The following is a 17021-nucleotide window of genomic DNA, read 5'->3' as shown; positions in this document are numbered from 1 at the left end:
AGAAACTAAAATGGTCTGTTATATTACATTGTATTCTTAAAATACATGTCTGCTAAAATAACAAGTTAATGGCGCAGCTATATAACCTTGGCTACTAAGCACAGATAAATAAAAATGGTTTCACATATTTCCCAGACCAGAGCTATTTAATGTGTTTATGTATTACATTTCCTTGTGGAATGTTACCGAATAGATAACAACAATAGAAAGAAGTATCTGGTGGCAGAGAGTCTGACAGAATGGAGTGGCAGAGAGTCTGACAGAATGGAGTGGCAGAGAGTCTGACAGAATGGAGTGGCAGAGAGTCTGACAGAATGGAGTGGCAGAGAGTCTGACAGAATGGAGTGGCAGAGAGTCTGACAGAATGGAGTGGCAGAGAGTGACAGAATGGAGTGGCAGAGAGTCTGACAGAATGGAGTGGCAGAGAGTCTGACAGAATGGAGTGGCAGAGAGTCTGACAGAATGGAGTGGCAGAGAGTCAGGCAGAATGGAGTGGCAGAGAGTCAGGCAGAATGGAGTGGCAGAGAGTCTGACAGAATGGAGGGGCAGAGAGTCTGACAGAATGGAGTAACAGAATGGAGTGGCAGAGAGTCAGGCAGAATGGAGTAACAGAATGGAGTGGCAGAGAGTCAGGCAGAATGGAGTAACAGAATGGAGTGGCAGAGAGTCAGGCAGAATGGAGTAACAGAATGGAGTGGCAGAGAGTCTGACAGAATGGAGTAACAGAATGGAGTGGCAGAGAGTCAGGCAGAATGGAGTGAAAGTGCATTGTTCTGTTAGTCGGTGCTTCAACACCTGCATTGCTTGCTGTTTGGGGTTTTAGGCTGGGTTTCTGTACAGCACTTTGAGATATCACCTGATGTAAGAAGGGCTATATAAATACATTTGATTTGAGTAGGTAACAAGGCTTTGGACCAGGTGGGTTGTTTTAGCAGCCTTTCCAATAAATTGGAATACAAAAAAGAAGCCATCCACCCTTGGTGGGCTCTCAGCAGGACAATAGACTTTCACCTAGTTTATGGATTTTAAATGTATTAATGGGTGTTTGCATGTCACTTCACCCATTGCTCCACATAGCCCACCACATGCACTGGTTTCTGACCACATCTGGATGGATCCATTACAAATTACTATTGGAATAAAGTAGGCTAATGCAATTGAAGGCATCACATTGTTGCTTAATTAAAACACCCACAAGTATTGGTGAGCCAACTAGGCTGTAGAAAAGTTAGAATGATTATTTTTGATCTTCACTTGCAGTCGCTTAGTAGCCTAGGCCTGCAGGCATGACCGGGACGGGATCGGTGTCCCTCCAGCAGGATGGTTGAGCGAAGGAGTTGTAACGGTTTTGAGGTTAGTGTTTGTTAGGGGTACCAGATAGGTCACTTCACATAGCCCACCACATGCACTGTGTGATGCCTTCAATTGCATTACCAGAGAAAATATTGATTCAGGGCCGGGCCGGGACTTTGTGGCACTTCCGCCCCTCGGCTGAGGGGTAACAGGCCTTAAGGCGTTAGACTTCTGGGTCTGGGAATCAGAGAAAAGTCTAATCACTCCAAAGATATCCAGGACGTTGCGGCGCTCAATCTCCTCCAATTCCTCAGCCGGGGGGGTAACAGGCCCCTGCTAGGGGGCAGTATTTTGAGGTTTGTATGACAAGCGTGCCCAAAGTAAACTGCCTGTTACTCAGGCCCAGAAGCTAGGATTTCAATAGTAAACACTCTGAAGTTTCTAAAACTGTTAAAATGATGTCTGTGAGTATAACAGAACTGATATGGCAGGCAAAAGCCTGAGGAAAATCCAGGAAATGGGATTATTTTGATGTGAGTGGTTTTCTATTGAAAGCCTATTGACTATGTAATGGGTTAGGGCCCAGATTACAGTTCCCATGGCTTCCACTAGATGTCAACAGTCTTTAGACATGGTTTCAGGCTTGTTTTCTAAAACAACAAAGAAAAATCCCTTTTGGTCAGGGGTCTATGGAATCATGCAGTACTGGTTTGCGAGCATGACTTTCATGTGACTGTCTATTTCCTTTCTATTGAATACGCAATTGTCAGGTTGAAATATCGATTATTTAGATAATTGACACCCTGAGGATTTGTCATAAACATCGTTTGACATGTTTCAACGAACTTTACCAGTACTATTAGGATGTATGCTTTGACCGCCTTTGAGCCAATGGATTACTGAACCTAATGTGCCAACAAAAGAGTTTTAGGGATATAAAGAATGACTTTATCGTACAAAAGGACCATTTGTTATGTAGCTGGGACCCTTGTGATTGCAACCAGGTGAAGATCTTCAAAGTTAAGTGAATTATTTTATTGCCATTTCTGACTTGTGACTCCTCTGCATGGTTGGAAAATGTTTGTATGCTTGTGTGTGGGGCGCTGTTATGCTTTCACCGCAAAGCCTTTTTTAAATCCGACAAAGCGGCTGGATTGACAAGTTCATCTTTTAACCAATGTATATCACTTGTATTTTCTTGAATGTTTATTATTACTATTTATCTCATTTGAATTTGGCGCTCTGCAATTTCACCGGATGTTATCGGGGTGGGTCGCTAGCGGAACGCCTTGCCCAAACAGGTTTTAAGGCGTGAGACATGGACAACGTGCAGATCTTCACCCGTGTCCTCTTTCACCACTCGGTAGTTCAAAGGGCCCATCTGCTCCACAATCCTATATGGTCCTTGCCATTTAGGAGCGAGCTTGGCCGAGAATAATTGTTCAGCTTTCGAGTAAAGATGAGAGCGAAACCACACCCGATCACGAAGCTGGAACTGCATGTCTCGTCTGTTCTCATCATAATTTCTCTTCTGTTTGAGTCGGGCCTGGATCATGTTCTTTGAGACGAGAGCTCTAAAGTCGTGGAAATGGACTACCTGGTCATAGCATGCCAAGTCTGGAGTAACCTGACGGTTTTGTAGCACCATATCCAAGGGTCCTCGGAGGGGACGACTCAGGGCAAATCGGAATTTCAGGGCAAATCGAAACTCATGAAGGTGCTTGTCCCAGTGTTTGTGCTGGGTCCCTACATAGGAAGCAACCATTGTTCGATTAACCCTCTCGGTGAAGTTGGTCTGTAGGTGATAGATCGTGATCAACTTCTGTCTCGGGTTCCATCTTTGGCAGGTCTCCTCAAAAGAGATCAGAGACAAATTGGGAACCTCAGTCAGACAGGATGTAATCAGGCACTCCTCAGCGAGTCAGGATATATTTCATGAGGATGTAAGAGACGGTCCTCGTTGTGGCCTGATGAAGCGCAAACAGCTCCACCCACTTGGAATAGTATTCAACAAAAACAAGCATGTACACATTCTGATTAGAGCTTCTAGGAAATGGACCCACAAAATCCACTCCTAACATTTCCCAAGGTCAGGTAACCACAGTTTGCTGCATCTTGCCAGCAGGCTTTCTGCCTTCTAGTTTGTACCTTTTGACAAACCTGACAGATTTGGATGTGTGACTTCATATCCATGCTCAGATGTGGCCAGTAAAGTAATACTTGCAACCGCTTGTAGGTTTTGAACCTGCCAAAATAACCAGTTATCTTCTTATAGCTGCAGGGGCAGTATTGAGTAGCTTGGATGAAAGGTGCCCAGAGGTGCCCAGAGTAAGCAGCCTGCTCCTCAGTCCCAGTTGCTAATATATGCATATTATTATTAGTATTGGATAGAAAACACTGAAGTTTCTAAAACAGTTTGAATGATGTCTGTGAGTATAACATAACTCATATGGAAGAAATCCAAACAGGAAGTGAGAAATCTGAGGCTGGTCGATTTTCAACCCAGGCCCTATTGAATTCACAGTGGGATATGGATGAAATTGCACTTCCTAGGGCTTCCACTAGATGTCAACTGTCTTTAGAAGCTTGAATGAGGCTTCTACTGTGTTGTGGGGCTGAATGAGAGGGAAATGAGTCAGGTTACTGGCAGAGAGTCATTTCCTGTTCACACGCATTTCACATGAAATCGACCTGAGTTCCATGGCTCCTCTGCACACAAAGGAATTCTCCGGTTGGAACTTTATGGAAGATTTATGATAAAAACATCCTAAAGATTGATTCTATACTTAGTTTGAAATGTTTCTAAGACCTGTAATATAACTTTTTGAAGTTTTTGTCCGACGTTATGCCTGACCTACACAAGCGTTTGGATACGTGTACCTAACACCCTAACAAAAATAGCTACTTTGTGGAATTGCGATTCCTGGGAGTGCATTCTGATGAAGATCATCAAAAGGCAAGGGAATATTTATAATGTGATTTCTGATTTCTGTTGACTCCAACATGGCAGAAAATGTGTTTTCTGAGCGAGTCTCAGATTATTGCATGGTTTGCTTTTCCCATCGCCATCCCCTTCCTTACAGTCAATACTACACCAACTGGTGTTACCCCTGTCCATAGGCCCTTGGACAGGAAGAACCATCCTGGGCACCGGGTCATCGTACACACTGCTCAATGAGAAACTATGGAAGAAGGTTAAAAGTCCACAATACAACTTGCTGACTTGGACAGAAGGAAGGTCCACTACATCTGGCTGATGGTGAGGCTAAACGACCACTTGGATGGAGTGAGGTAGAGTTCCGCCTGTGTAACCGCTCCTACAGTAGGGCAAAAAAGTTATTTAGTCAGCCACCAATTGTGCATGTTCTCCCACTTAAAAAGATGAGAGAGGCCTGTAATGTTCATCATAGGTACACTTCAACTATGACAGACAAAATGAGAAAAAAAAGATCCAGAAAATCACATTGTAGGATTTGTTATTTATTTATTTGCAAATTATGGTGGAAAACAAGTATTTGGTCAATGACAAAAGTTTCTCAATACTTTGCTACTGATTTGCTACTGATTTCCACACAGAGCGAGAAGCATTTCTTCCAATCAGAAGCTACAAAGTTACATGATTGGGGTCCAAATGTGGCAGTCTCCTCTGCCGTTGCTCCAGTACCACTAACCCTTGGTAATCCTTCTGATGATCTCCTTTTACAGGCTGTGAGAAGAGCTCAGCTGGAACAGCCAGAGGAGTTAAGGCTGTTGGAACAGCTGCAGAATAATGCTGATGTATGTACTTCACTTTCCTCCTCTCCCTGGGCTGTTCCTGTTGTCCTCGTCCCAAAAACGACTGGTAGTCTTAGATTGTGTGTGGACTATAGGAAGACCAACAATGTTTCCCAGACTGATGTCTATCCTCTTCACACACTCAAGAGATCCTAGAGACATTGTCTGGCGCTGTTGTGTTCACTGCCCTTGACCTCAATAGTGGCTATTGGCAGGTTGAGATGGACCAGGAAAGCAAGGACACTGCTTTTGTCTGTGCTAAGGGCTTGTTTTCCTTTAAGGTGATGCCTTTTGGATTAAAGAATGCACCTGCCAGTTTCCAAAGACTGATGGAGATTGCACTACCTGGACGATATAATTATCTACTCCCAGACCAGAGAACAACACTAAAGATCTTCAAGCAGTGTTGGACAAGCTAAGAGAAGCTGGTCTGACCTTGAATATGAAGAAGAGCAACTTCTGCCAAACCTCCCTGAAGTTCCTCGGCCATATTGTCTTTTGACAGCATTCATGTGGATCCTGAAAAGACCAAGGATGTACAAGACTTCCCTGTGCCAATCATCCTCAAGGCCCTGTGTGTAAGCCAAGGAACTTCAACTTTCCACCTTCTCCACTGCTGTCCCTTCAATGTGGATAGAGGGGTGCTCCCTGAAGTCCACGGTTATCTCCTTTGTTTTGTTGCCATTGAGTGAGAGGTTGTTTTCCTAATGCCACACTCAGAGTGCCCTCACCTCCTCCTTGTAGGCGGTTTTGTCGTTGTTGGTGATCAAGCCCACTACTGTGTCGTCTGCAAACTTGATGATTGAGTTGGAGGTGTGCATGGCCACGCAATCATGGGTGAACGGGGAATACAGGAGGGGGCTGAGCACACACCCTTGGGGGGAGAACCCCAGTGTTGTGGGTCAGCGAAGTGGAGAAGTTGTTTCCTACCTTCACCACCTGGGGGCAGCCAGTTAACAAGTTTAAATGTTTTACTCACGCGAGCCACGCAGTCCTTGTTAGCGGGCCACAAAGGTGGCACTGTATTATCCTCAAAGCGGGCAAAGAAGGTGTTTAGTTTGTCTGGAAGTGTGGCGGTGTCCGTAACGTGGCTGAATTTCTTTTTGTACTACTACTTTTCTCCTTCTGACATCCAGGTGACGACACGGATCTCTGTGTGCCTGGCAGGTATCTCCGCTCTGAAGTCGGCCCACCACCTCAAGCTCAACAAGACGGAACTGCTCTTCCTCCCAGGGAAGGCCTGCCCGTCCCTACCTTCAGGCTATGCTCAAACCCAACACCCCAACCCGAGCACTTCGTTCTGCCACCTCTGGCCTCTTGGCAGCTCCCGCTCAGTCCAGTCCAAGCTCTTCTCTGTCCTGGAACCCCAATGATGGAACCAGTTTCCCCCTAAAGCTAGGACAGCAGAGTCCCTGCCCATCTTCTTAAAGAACCTGAAACCCTAGCTCTTCAAACAGTATCTGAAATAATTCCCCTCACCTCGACCCCCCCAAATAAAAATAATAATAATCCTGAACCAACACTCGCACTTGACACCCCCCCGCCCTTCTAGCTCTTACTTTGCTGATAACTACTTTGAGGAAAAATGTACTTACTATGACTGATATGTAGCTTACTTAAGACGAATGTACTAAGTCGTTCTGGAAAACAGCATCTGCTAAATGACCGAAATGTCAAATGTTTGGGTTTAAGGTTAGGACTACAATTAGTCATATCTAGGTCTATAAATAGTACAGGTCATATGGTTCAAGGGTAGGTCTAAGGTTAAACATACCTAGGTCCTGCTGAACACTTCTAGGAATCCCGATGACAGTCTTCCGTCTCCTCAGCTTCCTCCTCCTCTGAAGTACGGACTGAGAGTGGATCAGCGAGCAGTGCACACTAGAGTCTCTGTGGAACTGAACCCCTGCAGAACAGACACAAAACGTGTGAGAAACCTTTGTATGTTAGTGACAGCAGCAAAACCCTCTCCTCTCTTTCTCACACTGAAGCAAGCAGAGATCAACAGCTGTAGTTCTAGCTAGAAGCTATAGTAGTTATAGCTTCACTAATGTTTCCACAGTGAACAAGAGGGAAGGTCAGACAAGCAGAGGACACAAGCTGTATCTATCAACAGAGAAATATAGATTCACCCAACTGCCACCTACAGATTCACCAAACTGCCACCTACAGATTCACGATACTGCCACCTACAGATTCACCCAACTGCCACCTACAGATTCACCCAACTGCCACCTACAGATTCACGCTACTGCCACCTACAGATTCACGCTACTGCCACCTACAGATTCACGCAACTGCCACCTACAGATTCACCCAACTGCCACCTACAGATTCACCCAACTGCCACCTACAGATTCACCCAACTGCCACCTACAGATTCACGCCAACTGCCACCTACAGATTCACCCAACTGCCACCTACAGATTCACCCAACTGCCACCTACAGATTCACCCAACTGCCACCTACAGATTCACCCAACTGCCACCTACAGATTCACGCTACTGCCACCTACAGATTCACCCAACTGCCACCTACAGATTCACCCAACTGCCACCTACAGATTCACCCAACTGCCACCTACAGATTCACGCTACTGCCACCTACAGATTCACGATACTGCCACCTACAGATTCACGATACTGCCACCTACAGATTCACCCAACTGCCACCTACAGATTCACCCAACTGCCACCTACAGATTCACGCTACTGCCACCTACAGATTCACGCTACTGCCACCTACAGATTCACGCTACTGCCACCTACAGATTCACGCTACTGCCACCTACAGATTCACGCTACTGCCACCTACAGATCCACGCTACTGCCACCTACAGATCCACGCTACTGCCACCTACAGATTCACGCTACTGCCACCTACAGATTCACGATACTGCCACCTACAGATTCACGCTACTGCAACCTACAGATTCACGCTACTGCCACCTACAGATTCACGCTACTGCCACCTACAGATTCACCCAACTGCCACCTACAGATTCACGCTACTGCCACCTACAGATTCACCCAACTGCCACCTACAGATTCACGCTACTGCCACCTACAGATTCACGCTACTGCCACCTACAGATTCACGCTACTGCCACCTACAGATTCACGCTACTGCCACCTACAGATTCACGCTACTGCCACCTACAGATTCACGCTACTGCCACCTACAGATTCACGCTACTGCCACCTACAGATTCACGCTACTGCCACCTACAGATTCACGCTACTGCCACCTACAGATTCACGCTACTGCCACCTACAGATTCACGCTACTGCCACCTACAGATTCACGCTACTGCCACCTACAGATTCACGCTACTGCCACCTACAGATTCACGCTACTGCCATCTATAGATTAACACTACTGCTATCTATAGATTAAGGATACTGCCATCTACAGTGCCTTGCAAAAGTATTCATCCCCCTTGGCGCTTTTCCTATTTAAAAAATATATATTTTTTTAATGTATTTCACCGTAATTTAACCAGGTAGTCAAATTGCGAACAAGTTCTCATTTACAATTGCGACCTGGCCAAGATAAAGCAAAGCAGTTCGACACATACAACAACACAGAGTTACACATGGAGTAAAACAAACATACAGTCAATAATACAGTAGAAACAAGTCTATATACGATGTGAGCAAATGAGGTGAGAAGGGAGGTAAAGGCAAAAAAAAGGCCATGGTGGCAAAGTAAATACAATATAGCAAGTAAAACACTGGAATGGTAGATTTGCAGTGGAAGAATGTGCAAAGTAGAAATAAAAATAATGGGGTGCAAAGGATCAAAATAAATAAATTAATAAATAAATAAAAATAAACACAGTTGGGAAAGAGGTAGTTGTTTGGGCTAAATTATAGGTGGGCTATGTACAGGTGCAGTAATCTGTGAGCTGCTCTGACAGCTGGTGCTTAAAGCTAGTGAGGGAGATAAGTGTTTCCAGTTTCAGAGATTTTTGTAGTTCGTTCCAGTCATTGGCAGCAGAGAACTGGAAGGAGAGGCGGCCAAAGAAAGAATTGGTTTTGGGGGTGACCAGAGAGATATACCTGCTGGAGCGTGTGCTACATTTTGTTGAATTACAACTTGTAATTTAAATGGATTTTATTTGAATCTCATGTAAAGGACAAACACAAAATAGTCCAAATTGGTGAAGTGAAATTTAAAATGTAAAACGGTGCGTACATATGTTTTCACCACCTTTACTATGAACCCCCTAAATAAGATCTGGTGCAACCAATTACCGTCAGAAGTCACATAATTAGTTAAATAAAGTCCACCTGTGTGCATGATCTGTCACATGATTTCACTATATATACATACATACCTGTTCTGAAAGGCCACAGAGTCTGCAACACCACTAAGCAAGGGGATCCACCAAGCAAGTGGCAATATGAAGACCAAGGAGCTCTCCAAACAGGTCAGGGACAAAGTTGTGGAGAAGTACAGATCAGGGTTATAAAAAAAATATCTGAAACTATGAACATCCCACTGAGCACCATTAAATCCATTATTTAAAAATGGAAAGAATATGGCACCACAAACCTGCCAATAGAGGGTCGCCCACCAAAACTCACAGACCAGGCAAGGAAGGCATTAATCAGAGAGGCAACAAAGAGACCGAAGATAACCCTGAAGGAGCTGCCAAGCTCCACAGCGGAGATTGGAGTATGTCGTGGAAATTTCCTCTTTTTACCAAATCATGAGCGCAAACCACACACAAGTCAGAGTTAGTTATCAAAGTCCATCTTTAATTATATGAGCTCTATCACAACCCTGTGACTCTCAGGTAATTCAGTGTCTCTCAGTGAATTCTCTGAGAGCCCCCTCTGCATTGCAACTGCGATCCTTTAATAGCAAAGAACACACATAGTCAGACAGCATAGACATAATAAATCATTCAGCTTTGTCTCCTTACTCAAACCCCAGAACCATAAACCAATCCTCCATATCAACAGGCATATATCAAATTGTCATTTAGATACAACCAATTCTAAATACAACCAATCCTGGACAAACTCCGGAGAGGAGAATGATTGCTATAGGTTAAGATAGGGACAACATGTGAGGGAGCATAGAATGATTCCAGACACTGCCATCCTCCTCTCCCCGATGGGAAAAGTGTCTCTGACTGGCACACAGACACAGTGGAGCAAAAGATATGTTTACACATGATGACACTTTGACCTCTCCCCTCTCTGTGGCCCAAGCAACTTAGTCTTGACATAGAACAGATAACTGCAACCTCGCCACAGTATTATACAAAAATACCATTCTGATGAGAAGTAACTTATAAACATATGATGAATATAAAACATCTTACCTATGTTACCAACAAATTCTGATTATTTCCACAACAAGTATCTGTCCATAGGACCACTTTAAGCCGTACACTCCACAGAGCTGGGCTTTATGGAAGAGTGGCCAGAAAAAAACCCATTGCTTAAAGAAAAAAATAAGTAAACACATTTGGTGTTCGCCAAAAGGCATGTGGGTGACTCCCCAAATATATGGAAGAAGGTACTCTGGTCAGACTAAAATTTAGCTTTTTGGCCATCAAGGAAAACGCTATGTCTGGTGCAAACCCAACACCTCTCATCACCCGAGAGCACCATCCACAAAGGCTCCACAAGGCTCCTGCCATCTATAGATTCACGCTCCTGCCATCTATAGATTCACGCTCCTGCCATCTCCAGGTTCACGCTCCTGCCATCTCCAGATTCACGCTCCTGCCATCTATAGATTCACGCTCCTGCCATCTCCAGGTTCACGCTCCTGCCATCTCCAGATTCACGCTCCTGCCATCTACCAGATTCACGCTCCTGCCATCTATCAGTGTGGATTCACGCTCCTGCCATCACAGATTCACGCTCCTGCCATCTCCAGATTCACGCTCCTGCCATCTCCAGATTCACGCTCCTGCCATCTCCAGATAAGAACGCTCCTGCCATCTCCAGGTTCACGCTCCTGCCATCTACAGATTCACGCTCCTGCCATCTCCAGATTCACGCTCCTGCCATCTACAGATTCACGCTCCTGCCATCTACAGATTCACGCTCCTGCCATCTACAGATTCACGCTCCTGCCATCTCCAGATTCACGCTCCTGCCATCTCCAGATTCACGCTCCTGCCATCTCCAGATTCACGCTCCTGCCATCTCCAGATTCACGCTCCTGCCATCTACAGATTCACGCTCCTGCCATCTACAGATTCACGCTCCTGCCATCTACAGATTCACGCTCCTGCCATCTACAGATTCACGCTCCTGCCATCTCCAGATTCACGCTCCTGCCATCTACAGATTCACGCTCCTGCCATCTCCAGATTCACGCTCCTGCCATCTCCAGATTCACGCTCCTGCCATCTCCAGATTCACGCTCCTGCCATCTCCAGATTCACGCTCCTGCCATCTCCAGATTCACGTCCTGCCATCTCCAGATTCACGCTCCTGCCATCTCCAGATTCATAAAAAAATATCTGAAACAGATTCACGCACCTGCCATCTCCAGATTCACAACTCCTGCCATCTCCAGATTCACGCTCCAGGCCATCTCCAGATTCACGCTCCTGCCATCTACAGATTCACGCTCCTGCCATCTACAGATTCACGCTCCTGCCATCTCCAGATTCACGCTCCTGCCATCTCCAGATTCACGCTCCTGCCATCTCCAGATTCACGCTCCTGCCATCTCCAGATTCACGCTCCTGCCATCTCCAGATTCACGCTCCTGCCATCTACAGATTCACGCTCCTGCCATCTACAGATTCACGCTCCTGCCATCTACAGATTCACGCTCCTGCCATCTACAGATTCACGCTCCTGCCATCTCCAGATTCACGCTCCTGCCATCTCCAGATTCACGCTCCTGCCATCTCCAGATTCACGCTCCTGCCATCTCCAGATTCACGCTCCTGCCATCTCCAGATTCACGCTCCTGCCATCTCCAGATTCACGCTCCTGCCATCTACAGATTCACGCTCCTGCCATCTACAGAATTCACGCTCCTGCCATCTACAGATTCACGCTCCTGCCATCTACAGATTCACGCTCCTGCCATCTACAGATTCACGAAAAAAAACCATTCCTGCCATCTACAGATTCACGCTCCTGCCATCTACAGATTCACGCTCCTGCCATCTACAGATTCACGCTCCTGCCATCTACAGATTCACGCTCCTGCCATCTACAGATTCACGCTCCTGCCATCTCCAGATTCACGCTCCTGCCATCTACAGATTCACGCTCCTGCCATCTACAGATTCACGCTCCTGCCATCTACAGATTCACGCTCCTGCCATCTACAGATTCACGCTCCTGCCATCTACAGATTCACGCTCCTGCCATCTCCAGATTCATGCTCCTGCCATCTATAGTTTCACATTCCTGCCATCTATATTTTCAGGACCTCAGACTGGGGCAAAGGTTCACCTTCCAACAGGACAACGACCCTAAGCACACAGCTAAGACGACGCAGGAGTGGCTTCGGGACAAGTCTCTGAATGTCCTTGAGTGGACCAACCAGAGCCCAGACTTGAACCCGATCGAACACCTCTGGAGAAAATAGCTGTGCAGTGACGCTCCCCATCCAACCTGACAGAGCTTGAGAAGATCTGCTGAGAAGAACGGAAGAAACTCCCCTAATACAGGTGGGCCAAGTTTGTAGTGTCATACCCAAGAAGACTCAAGGCTGTGATCGCTGCCAAAGGTGCTTCAACAGAGTAAAGGGTCTGAACTACTTTGGTCATTTCTTACATTTGCAAAAATGTACAATACCTGTTTTCGCTTTGTCATTATGGGGAATTGTGTGTAGATTGATGAAAAAAAACCTTAAAACAATTAAATCGATTTTAGAATAAGCCTGTAACGTAACAACATTGGGAAAAAGTCAAGTGGTCTGAATACTGTAGATCTTCAACACAAGAATCACTACAAAACGTATTGTATGACCTCTTATACACTATATTAGTTCCAGCCTTTGGCACTTAGGTTTTCCTGGTTATGGCTACTATATTGTGATCACTACATCTGATGCATCTGGATACTGCTTTAGAGCCAAGTTCTGCAGCATTAGTAAAGATGTGATCAATACATGTTGATGATTTAATTCCTGTGCTGTTTTTTAACTACCCTGGTAGGTTGACTGATAACCTGAACCAGGTTGCAGGTAGTGGTCACAGTTTGAAGGTCACCCTGAAAAAAGATTCACGTTACTGCCATCTATAGCAAAGCTGCCATCCACATTTTACAGTATCATGCAGGTTTACAAACTGAGGACACAAACTGATGTAGAGAATTCCAGAACAGAATGCAGTAGTTCTGGAATAGAATGCAGTACCTAGTGATCCTATCTGTGATCCTAACTGATGGCAGCCTGACTGACTATGCTGCCGCTCTCTGCGTATCTTGGTCTCTCTCAGTGTCTTCCCGTCTCCCCCCGTGTCTCCCAGTCTACCTCCGTGTCTCTCTCCGGGTCTCCCAGTCTACCTCCGTGTCTCCCAGTCTACCTCCGGGTCTCTCTCCGTGTCTCCCAGTCTACCTCCGGGTCTCTCTCCGTGTCTCCCAGTCTACCTCCGGGTCTCTCTCAGTGTCTCCCAGTCTACCTCCGGGTCTCTCTCAGTGTCTCCCAGTCTACCTCCGGGTCTCTCTCCGTGTCTCCCAGTCTACCTCCGGGTCTCTCTCCGTGTCTCCCAGTCTACCTCCGGGTCTCTCTCCGTGTCTCCCAGTCTACCTCCGGGTCTCTCTCCGTGTCTCCCAGTCTACCTCCGGGTCTCTCTCCGTGTCTCCCAGTCTACCTCCGGGTCTCTCTCCGTGTCTCCCAGTCTACCTCCGGGTCTCTCTCCGTGTGTCTCCCTCCGTGGGTCTCCCTCCGTGTGTCTCCCTCCGTGTGTCTCCCTCCGTGGGTCTCCCTCCGTGGGTCTCCCTCCGTGTGTCTCCCTCCGTGTGTCTCCCTCCGTGTCTCCCTCCGTGTGTCTCCCTCCGTGTGTCTCCCTCCGTGTGTCTCCCTCCGTGTGTCTCCCCCGTGTGTCTCCCTCCGTGTGTCTCCCCCCGTGTGTCTCCCTCCGTGTGTCTCCCTCCGTGTGTCTCCCTCCGTGTGTCTCCCTCCGTGTGTCTCCCTCCGTGTGTCTCCCTCCGTGTCTCCCTCCGTGTCTCTAGTTGTGGTGCTTCTCTCTCTACTTCATGACTATCATGTGACTAGAGACTTCTTTCAACTCCACATTATTACAGCTCTTTTCTCACAATGTTCAGTTTCTGACTCAGCCCCTGTTGGCTCCAGATCTTTGAGACTCTATGCAACTCACAGTAAATACATCTCAACAGGCCTTTTAACTATTCTAATGGGACTAATTGGCATTCATGAAGCAGTATCTTCCCCTCACTGGCACAAACAGACCAGCTTTTAACCATAACTTAAACAGACATCCAGGAGGCACAGCCATGTGCTACATTTTCATGGCTCTGACATGCGGTATAAATAAAAAGCGGTGTACATAGCCTACAGATTTCTTTACATTTTGTTTTAATTATCGTGATAGGCTCATGTTTTACTGGTACGGCATACCCCCACTATTTATTTTGCCGGGGGACGCCGTACCAGACGGTAATGCCTCATTTCCAAGATGGCGTAGCAGTGCAGACGTGGTTTGTAGTCCTCTCGTTTACTTTTGGTATTTAGTCTTCTTTTTATATATATATATAGCAATTTATTTTCAATCTCTTTTCCATTTTTAAATTAAATATACCTTCCGGTAACCCGCCTCACACATTGTGACACGGATCCGCTATTTTTTAGACCTTATAGCCAGAACCTCCATCAGAAGCTAACCAGCTAATTAGCTACTAGCGATTTAGTCATTGTTAGCCACTGCTAGCAATGTACAAACACCAGACGTTTTTTTTAGCCTGGATAATACTTGCCAGCCTGCCAGTATCGGACTGTTTTCTCCACTACAACGCCAGATTCCTGCCGTAAACCCTGGACCATTACTAATGATCATCACAGCTGCCACTAAGTGACCCAGCACCGAAGCTAGCCCTGAGCCAGGCCCACCTCTTGACCTAATCTGTGATCACTCGGCAACTCAGCCGATGCCTCCTGGACTCCACCCAAACACGGCTAGAATCCACTACTCCACCGGACCCTTGCCGCAAGCTTTGCATCGGATCATCGCTGCTAGCTAACTGCTACAGAGTGGCTATAGTGGCTAACTCCCCTGCCCCGAAGCGAGCCCCGAAGCGAGCACCAGTTAGCCGCGAGCCAAGTGCATCTTCCGGCTAGCAAACGAAATTACTACAACACCTCTTTCGCCATCTGGCCTGGACTCGTTGTTGACACGGCGCCCCGCCATACCACCACGACTGGTCCGCCGACGTAACTCCATCCGCTGTGCCCTCAACCGGCCTTTGACGGACGTCAGAGCAGACGCTTTTACTTACCCCGGACTGCTAACTTCAAACACTGTGTCCTGCGTGCTAGCATAGTAACGACGACCTAGCTGCTTCCCTGTTCCATCTATTGCCGTCCACTGGACCCTATAATCACTTGGCTAGCAAGCTGATGCCTGCTAGACTGTTCATTAATCACAGTACTCCATTTTTTAAATCTGTTGGCCCCTGCCTCTAACTCAGGCCCTTTGTGTAGTTAACCGACCCTCTCTGCCCATTCATCGCCATCTTACCAGTTGTTGTCTTAGCTAGCTCTCAACACCTGTGATTTCTTTATGCCTCACTTTGTCTCTTTTAAATGTCAATATGCATTGCACACTGTTTAGGATAGTTTTATTTTACTGCGGAGCCCCTAGTCCCACTCAACATGCCTCAGATACCTCCTTTGTCCCACCTCCCACACATGCAGTGACCTCACCCAGCATAACTAGCCCGTCCAGAGATGCAATCTCTCATCACTCAGTGCCTGGGTTTACCTCGACTCTACCCACACCCTACCATACCATACCAGTCTGTACATTATGCTCTGAATCTATTCTACCACACCCAGAATTCTGCTCCTTTTATTCTCTGTCTCCAATGCACTAGATGACCAGTTCTGATAGCTTTCAGCCATACCCTCATCCTACTCCTCCTCTGATCCTCGGGTGATGTGGAGGTTAACCTGCGTGTCCCCACGCACTCTCATTTGTTGACTTCTGTAACCGAAAAGGCCTTGGTTTCATACATGTCAACATCAGAAGCCTCCTCCCTTTGTTTTACTCACTGCTTTAGCAAACTCCACCAACCCTGATGTCCTTGCCGTGTCTGAATCCTGGCTTAGGAAGTCCACTAAATTCTGAGATTTCCATACCCAACTACAACATTTTCCATCAAGATAGAACTGCCAAAGGGGGAAGAGTTGCAATCTACTCCAGAGATCACCTGCAGAGTTCTGTCATACTTTCCAGGTTTATGCCCAAACAGTTCGAGCCTCTAATTTTAAAAATGAATCTCTCCAGAAATAAGTCCCTCACTGTTGCTGCCTGTTATACTCCCCCCTCAGCTCCCAGCTGTGCACTGGACACCATATGTGAATTGATTGCCCCCCATCTACCTTCAGAGTTTGTTCTGTTAGGTGACCTAAACTGGGATATGCTTAACACCCCGGCAGTCCTACAATCTAAGCTAGATGCCCTCAATCTCACACAAATCATCAAGGAACCCAACAGGTACAACCCTAAATCCGTAAACATAAATCCGTAAACATGGGCACACTCTTAGATATTATCCTGCCCAACTTATAATAATAATATAATAATAATAATAATAATATATGCCATTTAGCAGACGCTTTTATCCAAAGCGACTTACAGTCATGTGTGCATACATTCTACGTATGGGTGGTCCCGGGGATCGAACCCACTACCCTGGCGTTACAAGCGCCATGCTCTACCAACTGAGCTACAGGACCACCCTGTATTTGCCCTCCAAATACACCTCTGCTGTTTTCAATC

At 46.5% G+C, this 17021-nt stretch overlaps 1 protein-coding gene across 8 annotated transcripts in view; it reads right to left on the bottom strand.

The window, feature by feature from the left end:
• LOC118400710 (actin remodeling regulator NHS-like) overlaps positions 1 to 17021 on the bottom strand; it is a 109419-nt gene that overhangs the window by 12930 nt on the left and 79468 nt on the right. For 2 of the 8 annotated variants that reach the window (XM_052475784.1, XM_052475785.1), the window contains one exon: positions 6842 to 6973. In XM_052475784.1, the coding sequence (XP_052331744.1) occupies positions 6842 to 6973 (132 nt within the window). Of the gene's footprint in view, positions 1 to 6841; positions 6974 to 13534; positions 13683 to 13714; positions 14207 to 17021 lie in introns of those variants that run through there. The other 6 variants (XR_008076241.1, XR_008076243.1, XR_008076240.1 and 3 more) reach the window with 6 other exon arrangements.

Source organism: Oncorhynchus keta, chromosome 22 (genome assembly GCF_023373465.1).
Source record: "Oncorhynchus keta strain PuntledgeMale-10-30-2019 chromosome 22, Oket_V2, whole genome shotgun sequence".
Classification (NCBI taxonomy): domain Eukaryota; kingdom Metazoa; phylum Chordata; class Actinopteri; order Salmoniformes; family Salmonidae; genus Oncorhynchus; species Oncorhynchus keta.
The sequence above is the reverse complement of the archived record's forward strand: the minus strand, read 5'-3'. Positions and strand labels throughout refer to the sequence as shown.